Here is a 20,747-nt window from a genome sequence, read left to right as displayed (position 1 = left end):
TCGACTACGCTGTTGCATTTCGTGCTGTATTCGGGCAAATCGGGGACATGAGAACAGTACATGGCTTACGTCCTCCACGGCGTTGGTGCAAACTGGGCATGGCTTTCTCGACGAAGTAGCTACGGAGGAATCCATGCCCCGTAAGGAGCTGGGTTAGGAAGAAGTCCACTTCCCCGTGCTTACGGCTTAGCCAGACGGAAATGTCCGGTATCAGCCTCCTTGTCTTCATTCCTGGAGCTGTGGGTTGCGTCCCTGCCTCTGTCCATTGTTGCTGCCAACGCCTTAGCGTTTCCTCATGTTGCCGATTCCTGATGTTCGCAGACGTTCCAACAGTCGATTTGAATTCGTCGTGGCAGCGAATGTCCTCGTCTATCAGGAGCACGAGCGGGATGGTACCGGCGACAACACATGCCGCTGGAAAGCGCTAGCCACCCGGAGTACTCCCGTGCGATGTGTCGGGCTTCGATCCTTCGATATCATAAAACAGCATCTTAACGGTAAACAGCGACTGATATTGACTTAAATGATGATTCCGGTTTCACTATATATTTGGAGAGCGTTTTATAGACCGAAGAAGTTTTATAGACGGTTACATTAAAAAGTTCAATAAAATTTGCCGATGTAATACACTAGTACTTAGGACACATAGGCCCCTCATCTGCTGTCTGAGAGTTTTAGGTTGCTCTTTCAGTAATCGCGAAATACATTTGCTCTAACGCGATTATTTATTAAATTATATATTAATATATCATATTTATATACTCTTCTCTGCTCTGTATGAGTGATGTGGATAAACAAATGTAATAGGTTCGTGCAATTGTTACATTAAAGCAGGTGGCATTAATCACGTCTGCCTGTCGATGTCACATTCCTATCAAACGCATTAGAGTGTGGGGGAAAAGGCAAAACGGATCCTGCATCTCTTTCGTATTTTGCGCCGTTCCGTCCGTCGAAAATGCTTCAGAAACGATGGAATTTTTGGTTTCTGACACCAAGGGAGCATGATCAACGAAGAGATAGCACAAATTTCCGTACCAGATTGTAGCATTTCATATAGCTGTACCCTTCCCTCCAGTGATCATAGCGCTTGATCCGTCGACTGATCTTTCCTCTCTTTCCGTTCCTCCAAATGTGCTAGCACCTTAATATGACTCTACCCAAGTTTATTTTTATGTAAATAACAATAAGGAGTATTGAAATTATATATTTATGTATGAAATCCTTCTAAACTCCCGGAAACTCCATGACGACAAGAGATATAATTATTGCGAAATAACCGAATAATAAACAATACATAATGTCTTCGGAAATAGTGGCACTGCACATTTCCTACTGCTAATAATTAAAAAAACTGAAGTGCTGCGCAGTTATGAGACGCACTGTAGGCACTGGATGGATGAAATGAGACGGAGGATTCTCCCCAAAGTACCTGAGCTATTTACTCTGTCGATCGCTCTCCCTGGTTTGATATTATGTGTAACTAATAGCCAATCGTGGAAGATCTCTCATTCTGATACCATCAAGGCGAATGATAACGTGAGTATGCGATATCAATATGTTATGTACAAACATGGCGGAGCCTTGTGCGGATCAGATTGATGTTATCTCCTTTCGTGGATGCTCTCTTGGTGTCAGAAATCACAAAACCGGTCGCTTCTGGCGTGTCCGATCGCATGCGCGGAGACTTCGACGAAAGGAAAAGCGCTTTAAAAATAATATGCAATGACGACTGAGATGACCGTGTGCTCCTCTAGCTTTTGTGAGGTGGACATTAAATACTTACGGTATTAAATACATTACAATAGGTATTTTATTAAATACTTAAATACACTTAATTCTTTCCATTTTGCTCTGTGTTGTCCCCAACAAATATTGTCATCAAGATGAAGAATAACCACGTGGGAATGTGGGAGGCAAACAGTTCCGCGAGTCAATCTGCTGATATGTGTGATATGTTGTGATATGTGATATTAACATCTATTGTACTGCTCTTTATCCGTATCGTAGTTTGCTGAGCGGTGTCCACGTCCTTCGGGCACCGGCCCAGCTCAGCTCGTCGGTATATTCAAGCAAACTATATACTCAGTACAAAACCGCATGCAATTATGAGGCGCGATCGGCATCTGCTGGTGGCGACGCTTCCTTCTAAACGCTTTTACGTACATACGTTTTTATACGAAGAATTTTGTGGACAGTATTTTTGTGTGTTTAATAAAAGTTTATTCAATAGATATATATAAAAGTATATTTAATAGAAATAGTTTGATCTTCGGATTCGTGGTTGAGTTGAGAAAAGGGATCAGCGGCGGATCAAACGGTAGGCGAAGTAGGCAGTCGCCTAGGGCCTCGCCGTGTTTTGGGCCCAAGAAAATGTGTGTAGTAGTAAAAGGTGTATACATTGGCTCCCTCTCCTTATGCCCCGAAGGATACCACAAGAGGCCCACAAGAGTTCAAGGGCCCGCTTTTTGCTTTGCCTCATTTCAAGGGCCTCAATGTCCCCCCACCTTCATCGTTTTTAAAATTAAGGGCCCCAACTATTATTTCACCCTGGGCCTCCCAGAGGATTGATCCTCTCCACTGCATTAAAGCCTTGTTATAAATTTAGTGTGCGTACTAGTTTGACAATGTAAACTGGATACCCTTGTTAACCGATTCAAAATCAAAGTTACTGGAATTTTTACAAACTTTTCGGCACAAACCAGTCACTGGAATGACAAAATTTATTATGGAAGATAACGAAGCACAGAAAATCATTCAAAATCCGTCACTATTCCGTCGCTGACGTTAAACAAGTTATCATCTTCCAACTCTTCTATATGCAGTAACTGATCGATAGGATCCACGATCGGCTCAGTTTCGGCACCATCTATTTCACTACCGACATTGGTCGCAATCAGCGTGCGTGAAAGATCCTCTAGTGCACCACCGTTCTGCAAAAAAAGACCAAGCGATTATGTTTAAGCCATGACTAATTAAAGACATTACCATTCGTTTACCTCAGCACTGAGCGTTTTTTCATCGGACAAGTCTCCAGAATCCTGATGGTCTGTAGTGCTTTCCTTCTCCGTCTCTAGAGCCAAAGGTAACGAACAGCGTGGCGGCAGTTCGTCATGTTTCATCAACGATTCCAACCTTCCCGAGGGTGAAGTATGGACCGTTGCTTCGTTCTCGATCAACGAGCTTCGCTTGGTGGAAGTCCTTTTGGCGATGGGTGCACGGAACAACGTTTTGGGCGACACTGACGATTTGGGAGTTTTTGATTCTGCATAGATTGCCAACAGTCGGGGGCTCGACTGCACGTTCGGTGAATCCATCACCCGTCTCGTCTGCGGTTGATGAGCTGGTACTGGGAGCTGTAAAGTATGCGCCGAATTTGGTTTCTTCTCCAGCTCGTCCTCGTTCGGCGTACGTCCCACTGTTCCAGGGCCCGTCTTTTCCGGCGTTCCCAGAAGCGTGGACGAAAATTCTGGCCTCAGCGTTATCTCGCTAAGGGTGGAAATATTCATCGTATTGTTCACTCGCGCACAGTCATTCGCTCGGGCTGCACCGTTCTGCTGCTTTTGACTTTGCGCCTTGATGCGGTTAAGTATTGTTAGTGGATTTAGCTTTTCTTTGCGAGTTACTCGTGGTATCGCAAAGACGCCCGAGCCCGGTTGTTGCTGCTGGTTCGATGCTGCTAAGTGGTCCGAAATGGGCTTTATATATTTTTGAGCTGGTTTCGGACTCCGTGGCTGATACGTACTGACCGAGAGTAACTTTATACGAGCGTTCATTGCATGTACGTCTTCCTTGTTTAGTAATGCTAACCGATGGCTGTTTCGCCCGTTGGGACCGGTCGTGAGGAAATCATCCGCCTGTGCGTCAAAATCCATCACGATCGGTGGCGTGCAGAAGAGTTTATTCTTGATGGCGAAATTATCCTTATCCAGAAGCCCCGGAAGATCACGCGCCAGACATTCCTCCAGCATGGGTAAGCTCCGGTGTAGCACATCTAGCTGCTGGCGTATATCGTCGCATCTGACTGAAACTTTCGAAAGTTCCTTGTGCTCGTACTTCATGAGTTCGGGGTTTTTCATACAAAATCCAACAAATAACTGTTCCACGTTTGGTAAAATGTGCTCGAAAAGGTGCAACAACTGCATCGGATTCAGCTTACCGTTGCCATCGAAAACTTCCTGCGTGAGCTGATGAAGCTCCGTGCCGGGTTGGCAGCTATAGTTGCCGAGACAGTCCTTTAGCTGTTCCTGCGTAAATGGCAACGGTAGCTCGTTTCCCTTCAGTTTGCTTCCGATCTTTTCAATCACTCGATCAAATTCCTTGGCGATGGTTTGCATACGTTGGCGGAATTTCTGCTGCTCCCGGAACTGAGTGTTTATCAAAACGGTCCACATCTCCATCAGCTTTTCGTAGTTCATCTGCTTCGCCAAATCGCTCCCCTGCAGGACCGTATCGATGAGCGAATCTATTTTACGTGTCTTCTCTGTCAGTACGGCAATTTCCTCGTGAACGATGCAACTAATGCGATCCCCAACATCGATCCAACGTTTGTGCGATGCAATCATCTGAGCGATGCGCGTTTTCGTGATGGGCTCACCGTCCCCGGAACTCTTCGTTCTGCGCAACTCCTCCTGCAGGACGAATCGTATCAAGGTGAGCAGAAACTTCATGAACTTTGCACCACCCGGTAGGACGACAACGTGCGCCTTAATCTTTTCCATGCCGACCAGTTTGCCGCGCTCGATTAAATGGTTCACGTACTCGACCGTCGACGTGCGAAACGCATTTTCGGCTCCTTTGTCATAGATTGGCCAGTAGAACCGTTTGCGGAACTCCCGCGCATCGTACACGTTGAACAGGAAGTGCATCACTTGGATGAAGGCCTTGGTGTTCGATTTCAGGAATGCGCCGCGGCAAAACTGTGCCCTGAACTCATCCGTTGGCTGGTGGCGCTTGGTCAGTGCGTGCAGACACCGATAAATGGCTGCATCAAGCTGTTCCTCACAGCGACTTATCGGCGCACAGGATGCATTTTGCCCAACCGATAGTTGGCTATTGGTACGTTTCACCGTGGGTTTCTTGCTCATTATGAAACGTTGTCGTGTTTTACCGGGCCCGGGGCGTAGTGAGAGTCGTTTCTTAGATAAACGAGTCGATTTTCGGGCGATTTTGTTCACTTTTATCACAGCACAGGTAGGCATTTGTTTTGCGTCCAATTCCTTTGCAACTGTCATTTTGCAAAAAGACGTTGAGGTTTGCTGCCAGTACTGTCAGGCGTGAAGAGTTACAGGGTGATTATATTTTTTATTGTTACTCAAATTGTTCCAATGCATTTATGTTGTTGTAGAATTAGTGCAGTAAAAGTTATTACATATAAAATGCTGGGGAAATATGTGATTGATTCGATACTTAACTTCAAGGAACTGTGGAAAGGATTGATTTATTTATCGGAAGAAAATTACACTGCCAAAACTGCCAACGGCTACATGACGTTTGTCATTTGTGGAGTCGTCGGAAAGCAATAAAAAAGAAAACAAAATTTTATCGACGAAATGTCCGATTTGCCGATGTAAACAATTGGATGTTACGCATCGGAGGGCAGAGAAAAAGAATATCGCATTTCGCTTTCCGTCCGTAGCGTCTCATTTTCTTCCCGGTGGAAAACAGTACGGATCAGTATGTTCCGGTGCTCGATGCAGTAGCGAGTGTGTGCTTGTGTTCCAAACATGGAAGTTGGAGAGTCGGAACATTCTGGCCGAGGCTTCCGGCAGCGTAAAGGCAGAACCAGTCCGATGTGCTGTCCAATCTGTGGCATCACACTGCGGTCGCACGAAATAGATCACCATTTTGCGGTCGAAGTAGACCGCCTGGAGCGTATATTGAAGCCGAAGAAACATCTACCGTACGGTGGTGTGGACGATGGAACAAACACAGCCGGACCGAGTTACAGCAATGGAGAGGGACCTAGTCACGGTGCCAGCAGTTCGTCCGCGTCTCGATCAAATGGTCACAGTGGAGAAGAAAATACCACCAGTTCTATCGGCCCAGATGAGTGCTGGGGAACGTATCAGAAGATAAAAAACAATCGACAAGCTAGGTTAAAGGTACAGCTTATTAGCATTAGCAGTGTGCGGTGAAATTCGTGTCGCCATTACCCGCTTTTTATTGTATTTTGCAGCTAAAGTCGAGAAAACGTAAACCCGAGGATAATGTGTGTCCCATTTGCAACAAAGTTACCCTGGACGATATTACGCTGCATGTGGAGGCGTGCCTGAGAAAATCTGAAACCCAACGAAATGGAGCCACCTCGACGAACAACGGTAGTGAGGAGGATGACGATGATGACGATGCCAGCATCGATGTGGAGGGTGAGTCGTTTGATGTATACGAGTGGGCTGGACAGAAGCGCGTACGGGCCACCGCTATGTTGGGCCCGGGTACTCACAGTGGGCTCGGTGTACGCATTACAAACGCCGACGATACGGACGACGAGCTGAACGTGGACGGTGACGAAAGCCAGGTATATGGACCACCGCAATACTCGGAGCGGGATGTAATAGTAACGGGTCAAAATGCGCCCGGTAGCAGTGCACTGCGAGAGTTGCTGATTGCCAACGATCCGCAAACCGTAAAACCACCGACAGAGAACAATCCCGGCGAGGGTACGAGCAAATCCACCGTTCCGGTTCCACCTCCCCAGCCACCGCCACCATTACTCACACCGATGGACAAGGAGGTAGATACGGCTCCGGGTACGGAAAGTCGCATCGTTGAGTCTTTGAAGGCCAAAATTCGCGAATACGAAGGGTACGTGCGTAATCGACCCAAGTGTCTGATCTGCATGGATGATTTCCGTAAACCCATTGTGTCGGTATGCTGTTGGCACGTGTACTGTGAGGAATGTTGGTTGCACACGCTGGGGGCAAAGAAGTTATGCCCACAGTGCAGTATGATCACCTCGCCGACTGATCTACGGAGAATTTATCTGTAAAAAGCCCACATACGGATTGGAAGTAGAATAAAAAGTGGACAAGGTGGTAAAATGATACAGGGTAACCCAAACGGTACCGCACCATCCAAGAACAACGGCGATAGGCTTGGATGAGCAAAGGAGAGGAAGGTACGTTAGATGGTTTCACCAGACAGTTAGTAAACAGAACAGAAGGAACCAAAACACGCTGACAATTGATGAAATGAGACAATAAGCAAAGCAAATATAGGCATACTCACACGACATTTTACAAACGTTTACAACACGCCATCGCCATTCGAAAAAGTAGGGCGTACACTCAAGAGTTAAGATTAATCGTTTTTAACCTCCCCACAATATGCGCGCTCGGTTTACGAACATTCCGTTTTTACTGTACACAATATGGTATTATTTTTACCAATTTGGAATATTTCTGAACACTCAGCCCATTTACTATGTTTCAGTTTTTACACTCGAATGACTGAATGAAATAATAACGAGTTGAATAACTAACAAAATACGCCCCCAGGGGTGTACTAACATACTTGTTTTATGATCTTAACTACTTTTGGGTGAATATGATGCAAATCCGAAAGAATCTTAAAATCGAATGAAGAGTCGTAGTCGTTTGGAATCTCAGAAGAGTTGTGATTCTATGAGATTCATGAATCTCGGAATATTCCTGAATCGTTCAAGATTCTTGATTCTTTTAAGCTACGTGAATATCTGAAGATCTGTAATGATCTCCGATTGTTTGCTCATTTATATTTGAGTTTTCCCGATAAAATGTTGTATCCATGTGACGATTACTTTTCGCTTGGCCTCGGCGGCCATTCGCAAGATATTTTCGTATTTTAGGTCTCTATCTTCGAATTGGATCATACGAAAATTACTAAAACAGTCAATCAATCTTTGTGATCGACGTCTGGCAGTATGTGAGACATTTCACATGTACAAACAGTTTAACTGATGATAGAGGACTGAAAATTGAAGATCAATATGTGTTGGGAACACTACAACAGTGGGTGAACCACCAGTGAACGACCAGTCAGAGAGCTAGGGAAAAGTGAAAAGCGACTTACAGGAGGAAGAAGGGAAAAAGGATAAAAGCGGTCGCAGGATGCGCCTGTGACCTCTTTTTCAAACGACAACTAAAGAATGAAGACCAAATTTTTTGGCACACACGTTAGAACCGTGTCTGGCAAAAAAAGTCTTGTTACTCCAAATTCGTTAGCAAACCAGTGGTTTTCTAACAATATGTCTTTAAAATATTTTGGTGATTCGAATGACTGCCGAAAATTCATTATAAATGGTTCTTCTCTAAACAATTATCAAGCACAACACTAGTTTAAACTTGATACATAATTATCCGAAATCCCTTGGGGCTTTCGAGCTTTCAATACGTCCAATAGCGCGAATCTGAGCGAATTGATACAGATTTGGAAGGAAGCTCAAGTATGAAGTGAATTCGATTTTGTCAGTTCCATCCTGTTTTATTCAAATCCCGCATACTCGCAATGTTTACACAAAGTAAATAAAGAAGAATTGAACATGGTTTTAAGGGTTTTTTGTGTGTTTTATTAAAAATGTAATATCTTATCAATCAATCTAATTAATCTCTAGTACTTCACAAGCTAATGTTCTACGGGCAAAAAGTCAACACTTGTGAGCGCTTCACGTATGTTATTTGTTTGTACATTTTTGAACATATGTGTGAAAAATGTGCAATTCCTGTAACGATTTGTTATTTGCACTCTGACGTATTTATATTTTTCTTACAATTCTACTTAAAACGTGTCTGTACTTAAAAAAACACATTAAAAGTATTTTTATTGTACTTCCAATTTTGTTGATGTATGTTTGCATGCTGATGGGCAATCTTTAACGCCCACGAAGAACACGTTCGTACGCTAGTGTGTTCCACTGAAGGGCTTAACAAAATAATTAAGAAGTGGGAGAGAGCTGGGTCGAGCAATATTAATTGTTCTAGACTCTAGGGATGCATGTCTGGAGCTTGTACAATGTTTGTACAATGTTTGCCATATTATTATATTTTCTTCATTTTATACAGAATGATAGTTGAAGTGTTTCCTTTGTTTTTTTTTTTTCAATGTCTTGCTACCTCTCGAGTTACGATAAGCGCCCACATTCCCGTCTTCTATCATTAATGGCTTACGAGTCTATCCGTTGAATTTCTTATTTCAGCTTTACTTTTCCTTCTACAAATTGCAGAGCTTTGCCTCTTTGCTACGCCTTATATCTAGTGTTTTGTTGCTAGCCGCTGTTAAAACTTATTTTGTGTACGTGGTGCACCGATCGTAAATTGCCTAACATTTTGCTGAGTGTTTAAATTAACATTCGGTTGAGTTGTTTTTATTGCAGAAAAGAAGCCCCCTACCTAAATTATTACAGGAAAGACATTTTTTTGGACCATATAATGATGACAAACAAAAAAAAACCTACATTCTAAACATAAAACCGACACTCTTCTCTGATGCAAAACCGTCCAGACGAATTGGGACGGAAATGGGGGGAAAGAGAATGCATTTTTACAATCCAAACAAATTAAAACACATTAAACACAGATCAGAACGCTTTACTATTAGCAGGCTCAAGACAGTGAGAGACAGATGCAGGTGGGATAGAATTTGCATTAAAAAACCCCAAAGGTGAAATGGATGTTTAGTAAACGCGGGGAACAAGCAAATGCGGAACGGTGTGACAGTAACGCAGCCACGATGAATCGTACATTTTTGCGTTGCGGCGATGCAATCGCTTGGCACGATGCACTAGAACAACCACCGTGAACAGGACCGCTAGCAACGGTGGCCAGGCAAAGCGCCAATAAAGCAGAGGTAGCAGTGCGACATTTTGCAACAGATCACCGACGTAGTTCGGCTGACGCACCAAGCGCCACCACTTCGCAACTAGCAGTCTTCGCCCCTGGAAGGTGGGATACGTTTCCAAGCCTGTAGAGAAAAAAATAAATCAACATTAGAATTGAATGTATCGAAAAACGTTTAAAAAGATGTGCGCCATACTCACATGCAACCTTTTCACCCAGTGGATTCAATCGGTAGAGATACTTTAACCGCATTGAGGCTCGTTTCACGAACAGTCCGACCAGAGCGACAGCAACGCACACTGCCACAGCCCACAACGGAACGCTGGTAAGTTTGTGGGCAGCGACGTACTTCGGCAACAGGGTCACGAGGAACGGGAACATCGCGTAACGTAGCAGCATCAGCGCACCGAAGCCTTCATACTGCAGCTCGAACGAAGCGGCCAAATGGTGTTCATAGGCAAGACAATCCAGTAGATACAGTACGGCTAAACCAGCGGCAGCTACCGGAGCCTTTTCACAGGAAAGGTTCTGCAGCGAATAGAGTAATTTTTCCTGCAGTGGCGCATCGACCAACTGTTCGGGCAGAGTGGCAAAATGCAGATTACGGTACAGGATGATACAGTTGAAGAGCAGTGCGAGTACCATCGATACATGGTAGGTGATGAGCTTCAGATTGAAGACACCCAGAACGGTCGGATCGATTTGACGGCCGGCCAAATAGTCCGCTAGGAAATTTCCAGTTTTTCCGTACGGGTTAAGTTCGAATGTTGCTAACTTGCGTGATTTCAGGAAGGCGAACAATGCGACAACTAACGCTGTGAACAGGCTAAGCGCTAGCAGCTGATTGTATCCACGGCTGAGCACGGATAGTAGCGGATACTTGTAGCAGTACTCCGCCACAAAAGCCGACAGCGCTGTTCCCAACGCTACCAATATTCCGTTGAAGATGTGGGTGTTCTGTTGGGAGGATTCGTTCGTCAGTGTCACCTGCTTGCCGATCGGTAAACCCGTCAGTAAGGCAACACCGAACACAAACAGCCCGTAGAACACAGCGATCTCCTTGTTCACGTACGTTGACAGCGTACTAAACTCGGTCCAACTGTTTGGCACCACAAACCGACAGTCGCGATGTGCACCGGAACAGAAGTGATTCGTGACGAACATGAACAATGGTAAGACAAGCAACAAAGCAGCGGCACCTAATGCACCACCAAATTCAACCTGTTGCTCCTGGAGCTGTTGCATGTGCCGGGACGTGAAGCGTGCCTTGTCTCCTGTGCCGTTATCATTCGCCCGGCGAAAACTCTGAAAGTCCGCATCATCCTCGTGATCCGAGTAATCCTGCAGGGCACTCATCGAACGGGACACTGTCGCCCTGCTACGTTCCGTCCCAGTGGTCGGAGTGAGTCCATGCGAACGGCGACTTACATTCGGTGTCATACTTTTGCTGAGGGAGTTACTACCGCTCATTATATCGCTCACTTCCGCATCATCAATAATCACCGACAGGCGCTTGTCGACAGGGGATTTTTTTAACGAAACCAGCACCGCGTCCACCTTTTCCTCCGAAGCGCGGATTCTCTGCGAACGTCTCGGTTCTTCGGGTGATACTTTCGTCGGCTCAGTTGCTTTCGTTGCGGTGGACGTAGAGGCGTTATCGGTAACGACCTTCGGTTTTCTGCCCGGCGATGCTTTCCGTGCCGGGGAAGCCTTCCGTGCCGGAGATGCCTTGCGTGCCGGCGAAGCTCGCCGTGCCGGCGATGCTCTCCGTGCGGGAGATGGTTTACGCTTTGGCGGCGAAGGCGACCGCTTCCGCGCGGCCGCCGTGACGGCCAGAGATTTGCGCCCCGGTTTCTTCTTCTCCACATTGTTAGCAGACACTGGTTTAGTTTCTTTAGCGCTGGTCGTGCTGCTGCTACTGCTCGCTGCAGCTGTCACTACAGTCGACAGTCTCTTTCCACGGCCACGATTATCCATTGCTGATTTTGCACTACTTTTCGTTTGTTTGGCTAAAAATAAAGGTAAAAGTACGGATAAAGTAACGAGCGTCTCAACGTGTACACTTCCGATTTAGGATTTCCGTAACTACTAGATACGAACAAGCAAACCACACTCAACAACTTCTTTCATAGTCTACTAGAGATTAGATCTGATATGATGTTAATATAGCACGCATCACTTTCCGCGGTGCTGCTATATCGTACTGATAAACAGTAGTGACGGAGTTTGGGAAAGGCGCGGGAGAGCGGGAAAGTAAACGAAGGGAACGCGCCTCATGCTGGAATGCTGTTTGTTCGCTTCGTCCCGTTTCCTTCCCCTAAAGCCTTGGTAATTTGTGCAGCATAAGTTTTGCCGCGGAAAACAATGCTAGTTTCTTTTACACACACTCAAGCGCGCGCTCGTACGGGAACACACCTACACCCGTCGTCTCAATCTCTTCGATAAACCAAGCCGTCGCGGGTATCTCGCGAGCGGGAGAGTGCGTTTCCAAACAACAAAAAAACGGCGCGATGCGCGTTGTTTCCAAAACAATATTACCCGGCCAAGAAACAATAAAACACGATCAATATGGAGAATACGCATCGAACGCCGGAATTCGGCATGCCTACCTAGCACCGCGTGACGGGAATTAACTTTTCACTACGTTGGGTCCTCGTTTGCCGCGTTGGAACACCTAAAAATACCACTTTTTGAAGCTCACACTCACTTCGCAAGCGTCATGACGCCGATACCGAATGAAAAGACAACCGTTTTCGTCTCAACAACACCCAAGTAGCAATTTTAATCCCGCATCCATCAGTTTCACGCACAAATATTATTCCTATCCTTGTCGTACGTTGTACTGCTTTTCGTGCCTTTTCGCTCAGCATGAAAGGTGTGAGTGAATGCGGTAATTAATTTTAGTAATGTTTTGCACCAGAAAATGTGCATCAAATAAAATAAAAATTGTAGCAAACTGCGTGTCTATTCACATCTGAAAAAATCTGTGACGGAAGCGTAATCTCGTTGTGCGAGAAAACATTGAGAGAAAGAGAGTTACCCAAGCAACAAATTTTGAGGACACCCAAACGGCCCTCTTCCTTTCTTTCACACTAGAGATGTGCGCCCTGAGTAAGAGTGAGTGAGTGAGTTGAAACCATCGAGAGAGTGAATGAGCATAAATCAGCACGAAAAGTTTTTATGACGTCTTTAATCACTCTTTTGCGTTTATACTCACTCTCACTTTCTGTACCGACTAGAAACTCATTCAGGAGTGATTAAAACTGTTTTATCACTTTTTGGATTATAATCACTCTATAAGAGTGAGTAAAAGAGTATTATCACCTCACGTCTAGACACGATTAATTTTTAGAATAATATTAATCTTCAATTAAGATTTGATTAATCTTTCTGTCAAAAGATTAATCGAATTAATCTCTCTGACAGAACGATTACGCTTTACGCTTTTGCGAAATTTCGCTCTAGAAAAAATCGCTGCATTTCTATTTGCACGGTTAGATAAATTAAATGCAGAGAAGAATATCGACTCTGTGTGAAATCGTTACATGTCTATTTGCACGGTAAAACTACAACAATGCTGCTATCGAGCTCGAAACAAGAATTTTGAATAGAAAATGGACAAGTATTCAACCCGGGCATAAACGCACCGTGACCAAGATGGCCGAGCTCCGGTTATGTTGGCAGCACGTAACCGAGGTGGGAAATTCGAATCGAACCGTTATTTTTTTGGCAAAGTTAATGTAAAACATGTTTAACAATTTTACCGAACAGTATTCGGGGAGCAAATTGTGAACAAATAGTGGAGGTGCACTATAAAAAATTCTTCATCTATTTCGGCCAGTAACTACGAATATTTACTGTAAAACAATTACAATACAACCTCAATACTAACTTTGACTTAACGTAACTGTACTAGTTGAAATTTTCCATTTTTAATGAGCATTCTTGATCTACAATCCATAAATTGTAAACTAATCAATTAACCAGTAAAACATTTCATTTGAAATTAATAAAAAAATCACTCATTTTCTTCGATCCTCTCTTTACTCCCTGGTAGAGAAGCTTACACCGTGCTGATGCCGTATGTCTAAAGCTCGCGCTCTCTCTCCCCACCACAGACGTTCAAAAAAGCCCCCGAAAGACACAAGAAACTAGCGAACCAGCTGCACGGTTGGGGTGCCGGAGCAAAAACACGTTTCAGTTTCAAAGTTTCGCTTACACCGTCGAGAAGCAGTCCGTTCACCGTGCGATACGCACGGCAACTTCGTACGCGAAGGCTATAGCCCTGCCTGCAATTCCTGGTGAGGTTTCTCTTTCCTTTTGACTCACCAGTTCCACCGTGCGGTACGATCGTGTGTGTTTACAGTGCGGCTTTGGGGTAGCATAAGCTTTGTGGTGCCTCTGTGCATTGTGCAACGACGACATGCACAATCAAGCATCGAACGCATAACGAACGCACAGCAAAAAGGTTTAGTCTTTGGTGTCTCCCTGTTTTTTTAAACGTGTGTAAATTCTTCGACTCGGATCGCCAAAAGCAAATCCTGTGGTGTGCCGTGCAGAAGTCAATATTTTGGATGGTCTGTTCGTTTCGTCGGCTGCACGATCGTTGAAGTCTATGTGCCGGGCATTCGTAATAGTGTCGCTGTGACAGCAGCGGGTGGACCGAAAGCCGTCTAGTTCCGGTTGTGCTGGTACCGTGCTGGTCCAGGGCAGGGACGGATCGGGTGTACTGGTGTGTCGCAACCGAGCGGTTCGTTCATGCTGCAAAGCGCTAAATCAAACGGTGCGCGAGTGAGCCGCTTGGGGGGAAAGGGTCGCTATAGAGGAGAGAGTCTAGCAAACCTGTACCCTTAACGTCGATCGCCGTGGAGAAATCGATATTGTGCAATCTTTCCTCCGTGTCACGGCAGCTTCGAAGTGGTCGCAGTAACGCGAAGCCAGCGAAACGTACGAAAGAAGAAAGAAAGGCAAGAAAATTGAATGCAAAATTGTCAACCGGAGTAAACGTTTGAGAGATCGCTTGAGAGAAGTTCGGTCGATAGAAAACCCTGTGAGGAGAGAAACAGCAGCTTCTGGTGCTGTTTTGTACAATAGAGCGATCGTGATCACGTTGTGCACCAAAGAGACGGAACGGTGTGGTGCAATTCGAAAGGAAAATGTGCAGTGATACACTTTCCGTTTGAAAAGAAAAGTTTCGCATTCGTTTGAATAGAGGAAAAACAGGCTGTGTGGTGAAGTGGTTGCTTGCGAGGAGATTTGAGATCGGAGCGAAAACAAAGCGCAAAAAACGGTGATAGAGTTCCAAAACAAAACGGTGCACGGTGGGCGCCTTACCGAAGGGCAGCCTTTGAGCGTGTTTGGTGCCGCGAATGTCTGGTCGAATGAGCGCAGAGAAAATGAATCAATCTTCAATCGATCGATCTAATTGATCGAAATTACGCTCCCTTCCTTAACGTATCCGAGAACCGAGCTATAGGCCTGCATTACACAAAGCGAAAGTGTGCAAGGCAATTGGGTTTTGTGTTGAAGTATCCTGTTTGCGGATTTCGGTGCCGAAACATAACCAGAACAGAGGAGTATCGTTTCGATTGTGCAGTGTCCTGTATCAGACACAAAATGGGCGGTAGTAAGGCGGTACATTTGTCAAAGTCCGCCATCATTTGGTTGGCAGTTTTGTGTAATCTTGGCTTAGTGTTGCCAAGATCGGCAGCTCAACAGAGTAAGTAATAGAATAGTTCATGGGTGTGGGTTATAGATGATGAGTGTGTAATATGATCTTAGCTATTGCTTCCACTTGTGGTTTCCCCCGGGGTTTTGACCTAGAGAAAGTGAAGACAACATTTATTAGACAAATATATGAGCAAAGATTGTTAAAAGACAGTCACGTACCTGGTACATGCTACAGAAAAAACAGCAAATTTATCAGAACATGTTCCTACAGCGTAATGAAAGTAAACAAATTTGCTAATAAGTAAAATGGAAACGTGATTTTTTGCCACATAAAATAAAATCACGGGCAATATCATGGGCATTTTGGGAGAAAAAGAAGCTTTATGAAGGCTTAGGCATTGAAGAATTATTGTAACTCCCACCGGCTGGCACAACCACTTCAAAGATCGTGCCTGATTGTTAGCTAATATCCGTAAATGGGTCGGTGTAATATCGCATATCCACTTTCTTTCCCACCTGAAAGCAGACTAATAAAAGTCGAAATTAATTAACTAACTACTCCACATACATATGCGAACGTGCATGGAAACGTGCGGTACAGGGGCGGATCGTGGGACGGCCAGCAAGGAAACGCTATTAACCGATCTAATCGAAACCATCCAATCGTTATGCAGGGCATAATGTAACATCTATGGGACTGGTGGTGAATTTTCGTTTTGCCATAATGGAAAGATGTAAAGTTTTCCCTCCCTGCCGATGGTAAGCGGGAGTTTTGCTCTGTCTTTTCCAGCCTTCCGAGCAAACGCCCGGTTCCTGAACTGACCATCATCGTTTTCAATACATTGTTTTTCGTTTACTGTTGCATCATTCGAGACGAAAGATGAACGATGCGGTACCGGAACATCTTCCGTATGCTTCCATCGACGATTTGCGACTGGCTTTTAGTCCGAGGAAATGATTTAATAGTGTTAATGTTTATTATTTAGTTAGCTGCACATACGGATAAGGGGTTCACAGGGTTCGTCGCTTTCGTCGGAGGTAGTTGAAGTCTTTTGTTTTCATATTAATTTTATGACAGTTCGAAACAGTTCGTCATAATATTTTAAAGTAAATAAACAATTGCAACACCTTTCAATGTCGTTCTGAGTCGTGAGATCACTACATTTGCTAGGGAACATAAAGCACTTCTTGAAATCAGTTCAGCAAACGAGAACGCGTTTACAACTGCGTTCAGTTTCGGTTTAATTCGCAGTGTTTGTATTTATTTGTTTTTTTTCGTTTCGTTCTGTTATTATCGTGAGAGTTTTGTGCCTTGGTGCTCCAAGCACTGCTGTTCGTGCGACGCAAAGAGCAAAAATTATGCAATGGTTCAGTGTCTTACACCCGCGAACGGCGAGACATGCAGGCATAACAATTTCTAGCCTACCTTCCATGACACTGTTTGGCCTGAGAGAAGGGCCCCGCAAGTGAAGTATTTATTTTACGAAGGTTGTAACGCTTTTCTGTTAGGTGATTAAGAAGAAATAAAGTACTATTCTTTTGAGGTAATACATTGGAAAGAAGACAACATATAAAAGACGTGATGTTGTACTATCGATACAATATTTATTCTCCGTATGCTCTGAGGCACTTACGCTCGAAGATACACTTTCATTACTTACACCGGGCTGGTAATGCATGGTAATTTCTCATTTACCCTTTACTCTTGCCCCCACAAATCCACACACACACTAGTCATGGTGCGTGAATTTCGGATATAATAAAGTATTCCACACGACACATGCGTGAACGTGGCAGCGCCATGAATCGTCCCGTGAGCCGTTGGGAATTCTGCAGCTTTCCATAATTTATATGTGGAGTTTGGGAATGCTTCGGAGTGGCATGGAATTACCAATTACCTTAGTGCATCGGCAACCAAACGCGACTTCCAAAGGTGTATGTGTGAGCTTCATTAATTGCTATTCTTTCGCTTGCTTTTGGGAACTCTTTTTACCCACGGCGTTTAGGAATGGTTTAGTTGGTGGTGCAGTGAACGAGTGCCTAACTCGGTGTAGGCGGTTGTACCTCAGTGGAACCGTAAATGTGAGCGTGGATTCGTTTCATTGAAAGGAAAGTAAAAGGGTAAACTTCTACGTTCAGACGAACCCAGCTCGGTTTTGTAATCGATGGCTCTAGAAGCTCGCAATACCGCTTCGGCACGACAAGATTCTGGTGATTCTTTTCCCATCGATATCGTGGCACAGTGTCGATCGATGGCAGCATAAGAATGGAACGTCGTTGAAGCTGCAAGTGCATGACAGCAGGGACACAATTTGCGGCACAACATGGTGGTGTGTGCACACGAACCACGACATGATCTTTCACGCATTTGCATCGGTGATCGGTTGGTCCGGGTGTCAACGGGTGGTTGTCACTCGGTTAGATGTGCTAGGTGGTTGGAGAAGATCCACCGGTGAGCGTCCTACCAGATCTAGGGCCCGTAATCTGTGCATTGTATTCTATACCACTCCTCAAGCGTGTGCGGCCTCAAATGTTGCTGTAAAACGCCGTACCTTCGAGCGGGAGCGTATCGATCGCACTGCATTCACGTGCCACCCCGGTGTGGAGGTCACTTCGCCGTTGTGTGGTGACGGTGAAACCGTACAAGCTCAAGCTGCTAGAAGCTAGAATGGAAGGCTTGGTTCGTAGTGAAGTTCGATCGCAACAATCGAACGGCCAAATATGGCGCCATGGTTGAACGAGGAGAACCGTTGGAAGCTTCTCGTGTTTTTTTTGTCTTACTATTAAGGGAGTCCAGTAAGGTGGGCAGAACTAGCTGGCAATTGGGCCGCTTTCAAAAAACGGCGAACAATGGTGTGCGGTGTGTTTGTGTTTGTGAAGAGCTGGGCTGTGTAATACTTTTAATCAATAAGGATGGAGAAATTTTAAAGTGCAATCAAACAGAGGACTTGGTTCAACAGGAACGCGTGGGTTGAAGACTTCCCTTCCTTACTCTCGAGATTTTGATGGATTGGTTTAGAACATTTAGAAAAAGCAGTGCCCGTTGTTGACACGTACCGTTAGGTTTTCCCTCCTTCACAGTCAAGAGTGTTTCACCCGGTTGGGGAACTTTTTTCATCTCTTCCAATGTTTACCATTTCCTAAATATTAGGTGACTCTGTACGGAAATATTCAAGAAATTGTTTAGTTACCTCGATACGATCTTCCTTCTGATATAGAACTTGTGATATAAATTGCCTCCATCCAATTATTTTGAGTCTTTGGATGTCTGGAAATTGAAACAACCTTTGGGAAGATCTCAGTAACACTTTGTCATTAAATGGATTGCTATTGCTGCAGCTCTATTGACTTTTCACTTCGACGTTACCACCTACCTACAGAAATTAAAGCTTGACCCTAGCGAAGTCCAAATTGCTGTGCATATAGGCTTTCCAGTGTGCATACATTTTACACTGTTTGGGTGTTTGTACACTTTCGTTGCGTAAAAAAACCCGATCACACTCATTAAAACAAGCGCGGCTTTTTTGTGTTTGTTTGCTTTCTTTCGATGCTGAATGATCGGGGGGTGGGGGCTGCTTACAGCATCATCTCCCCGTGATGACCACCTTCGAAGGTGGTGCTTGCTTTAATTGATTTTTCCTTCGCACTGGTGGTGACGCGGGGTTTTCCATTGGCGTTTGTCAAGGTTGAGCTGAGACGATCATTCACCAAATGGTGACCGTCAACAGAGGTGAGATTTGTTCTTTGGAAACCGAAATAAATCGCCGTGTCATTAAATTAACGATGCGCGTTGTGTTGCTCTACAAAATTAATAGCACGCAGCTGGTAGGGTGAACTGAGTCGAGTTTGGACGGCTGCTGTACACTTTCAAAACAAAATTACTCGAACGGCTAAGGAAATGAAATTATGGCTCATTTTGACAAGGTTTCCATTCTGCGCAAGTACAAATAGTGCTTGAAAGAGAGTGAAAGTGGTAGAACACAATGTTGCCTTGATGCACATCCACAACAGTAACAAAAAAGTACCCACAAGCACAGCACAACGTCCTCGGTCTTGCTGATCGATCAAATTAACACCAACTTCACGCATCCTTGCCAGTCAAAACAAGAGCACTGGTTACTCGTTGTGGGGTAACGATGCGGCCCAATTAAAGCGCCATGATTAATTGTTCATCGATCTGCAAGGATGAACGAGCTGACGTTCTGTCGCCACACTTGGCCAACCATTATTACATTCTGTTTCGCTCGGACTGACTGCTGCGCGTCTAATTGAACCGAACGCGTTCACATTCGCAGCCCAATGACAATGGCTCAATATATGTAAAGCAACACAGAAAAAAACCAGCCAACACTTCTAATGCAGTAACAATCTCAAAGTACAACTGAATGAAAACAAAAAGAATAATAAACAAGAACAATACACAGTACAGCATTAGAACCCACATTGTAGGAAATGGAATGGAATCTGAGGCGACTGTTGCTATTTGCGAACGTGTGACTGTGGAGCGCACCGCACAGAGGGAGCGGTGTGTGTTGGGCGACCTCAATGCAAGAGATCGCAAAACCAACCCGGCTGGACCGATAGCCGGCTGACTCCGCTGGTACGAAAGACTTCAACTGCAAGCGACGAACCTTCCCCACCTACATGGTGCGCACCAGCACCAGTGACAGAAGCGAGACGGCACCAGATTTGCTTTCAATTCTGCCACCACGTTCGCTCAAGGTCTTCCACATGGGAGAACGTGTTTTTTTTTGTGTCTTGTGGGGAGGTTTATTTTGTTGTGGTTGTTCGTTATTGCTTGCCGCTTGTTACATATATTCGGTGTAGGTATATTTTCCTCCTTCACGACCAACTTCGAACTAGATCGACGTTGACGTTTGCGTGCGTTTTTTTCTGTTGGTCGTTGTTCGCCCCAGCCTGCATTCTACTGATAGATTGCCACCGGCTGGTATCTCTACGCAAGTCATACGCGGTGAGTTGCAAAAGTTGCCACCACAGTCTGCAGATTCGCTTTCAGATCGGACCAGTTTTTGTTGTGTGTTTGCACGCGGGGTTTCACTCTCTTATCCGCCTGCAAACAGGGGTGAGCTGTGGCAAGTTCTGCACAGGAACCTGCCCACCGATACGCACACCATCTTTGGCTACCGTACCGGCCGTCTGGTGGCAGAAACCCTCGAACCGAAGCAACCGGACTGGATAATGTCAGAGCGCTGGTGGCGAAATGGGTTGGCTTCATGTGACACTGCGATTCCGCCTGTGGTTTGA

At 45.0% G+C, this 20,747-nt stretch overlaps 4 protein-coding genes across 4 annotated transcripts in view; 2 read left to right on the top strand and 2 right to left on the bottom strand.

The window, feature by feature from the left end:
* Positions 1-2,286: 2,286 nt before the first annotated feature.
* LOC128296996 (augmin complex subunit dgt6) lies at positions 2,287-5,202 on the bottom strand. The gene is made up of 2 exons (XM_053032534.1): positions 2,997-5,202; positions 2,287-2,930 (listed from the first exon to the last, which is right to left on the bottom strand). Exons 1-2 carry the CDS (start codon positions 5,196-5,198, stop codon positions 2,751-2,753), a joined length of 2,382 nt encoding a protein of 793 aa, XP_052888494.1. The 5' UTR covers positions 5,199-5,202; the 3' UTR covers positions 2,287-2,750.
* A 471-nt stretch (positions 5,203-5,673) lies between these two features.
* On the top strand, positions 5,674-7,225 carry LOC128297591 (E3 ubiquitin-protein ligase RNF220). The gene is made up of 2 exons (XM_053033262.1): positions 5,674-6,101; positions 6,176-7,225. Exons 1-2 carry the CDS (start codon positions 5,724-5,726, stop codon positions 6,986-6,988), a joined length of 1,191 nt encoding a protein of 396 aa, XP_052889222.1. The 5' UTR covers positions 5,674-5,723; the 3' UTR covers positions 6,989-7,225.
* Positions 7,226-8,973: 1,748 nt separating this feature from the next.
* Positions 8,974-12,532, bottom strand: LOC128310097 (lamin-B receptor). The gene is made up of 3 exons (XM_053046648.1): positions 12,422-12,532; positions 10,013-11,821; positions 8,974-9,936 (listed from the first exon to the last, which is right to left on the bottom strand). The coding sequence occupies exons 2-3, from the start codon at positions 11,787-11,789 to the stop codon at positions 9,650-9,652; spliced, it is 2,064 nt and encodes a 687-aa protein (XP_052902608.1). The 5' UTR covers positions 11,790-11,821; positions 12,422-12,532; the 3' UTR covers positions 8,974-9,649.
* Positions 12,533-15,428: 2,896 nt separating this feature from the next.
* LOC128297931 (mucin-5AC) overlaps positions 15,429-20,747 on the top strand; it is a 41,647-nt gene continuing 36,328 nt past the window's right edge. The window contains exon 1 of the mRNA XM_053033647.1: positions 15,429-15,531. Coding sequence (XP_052889607.1) covers positions 15,429-15,531 — 103 coding nt within the window. The remainder of the gene's footprint in view (positions 15,532-20,747) is intronic.

This window comes from Anopheles moucheti, chromosome 2, assembly GCF_943734755.1.
Source record: "Anopheles moucheti chromosome 2, idAnoMoucSN_F20_07, whole genome shotgun sequence".
In the NCBI taxonomy this organism is placed as follows: domain Eukaryota; kingdom Metazoa; phylum Arthropoda; class Insecta; order Diptera; family Culicidae; genus Anopheles; species Anopheles moucheti.
Note: the sequence above shows the minus strand (reverse complement) of the source record. Positions and strands in the feature narration are given on the sequence as shown.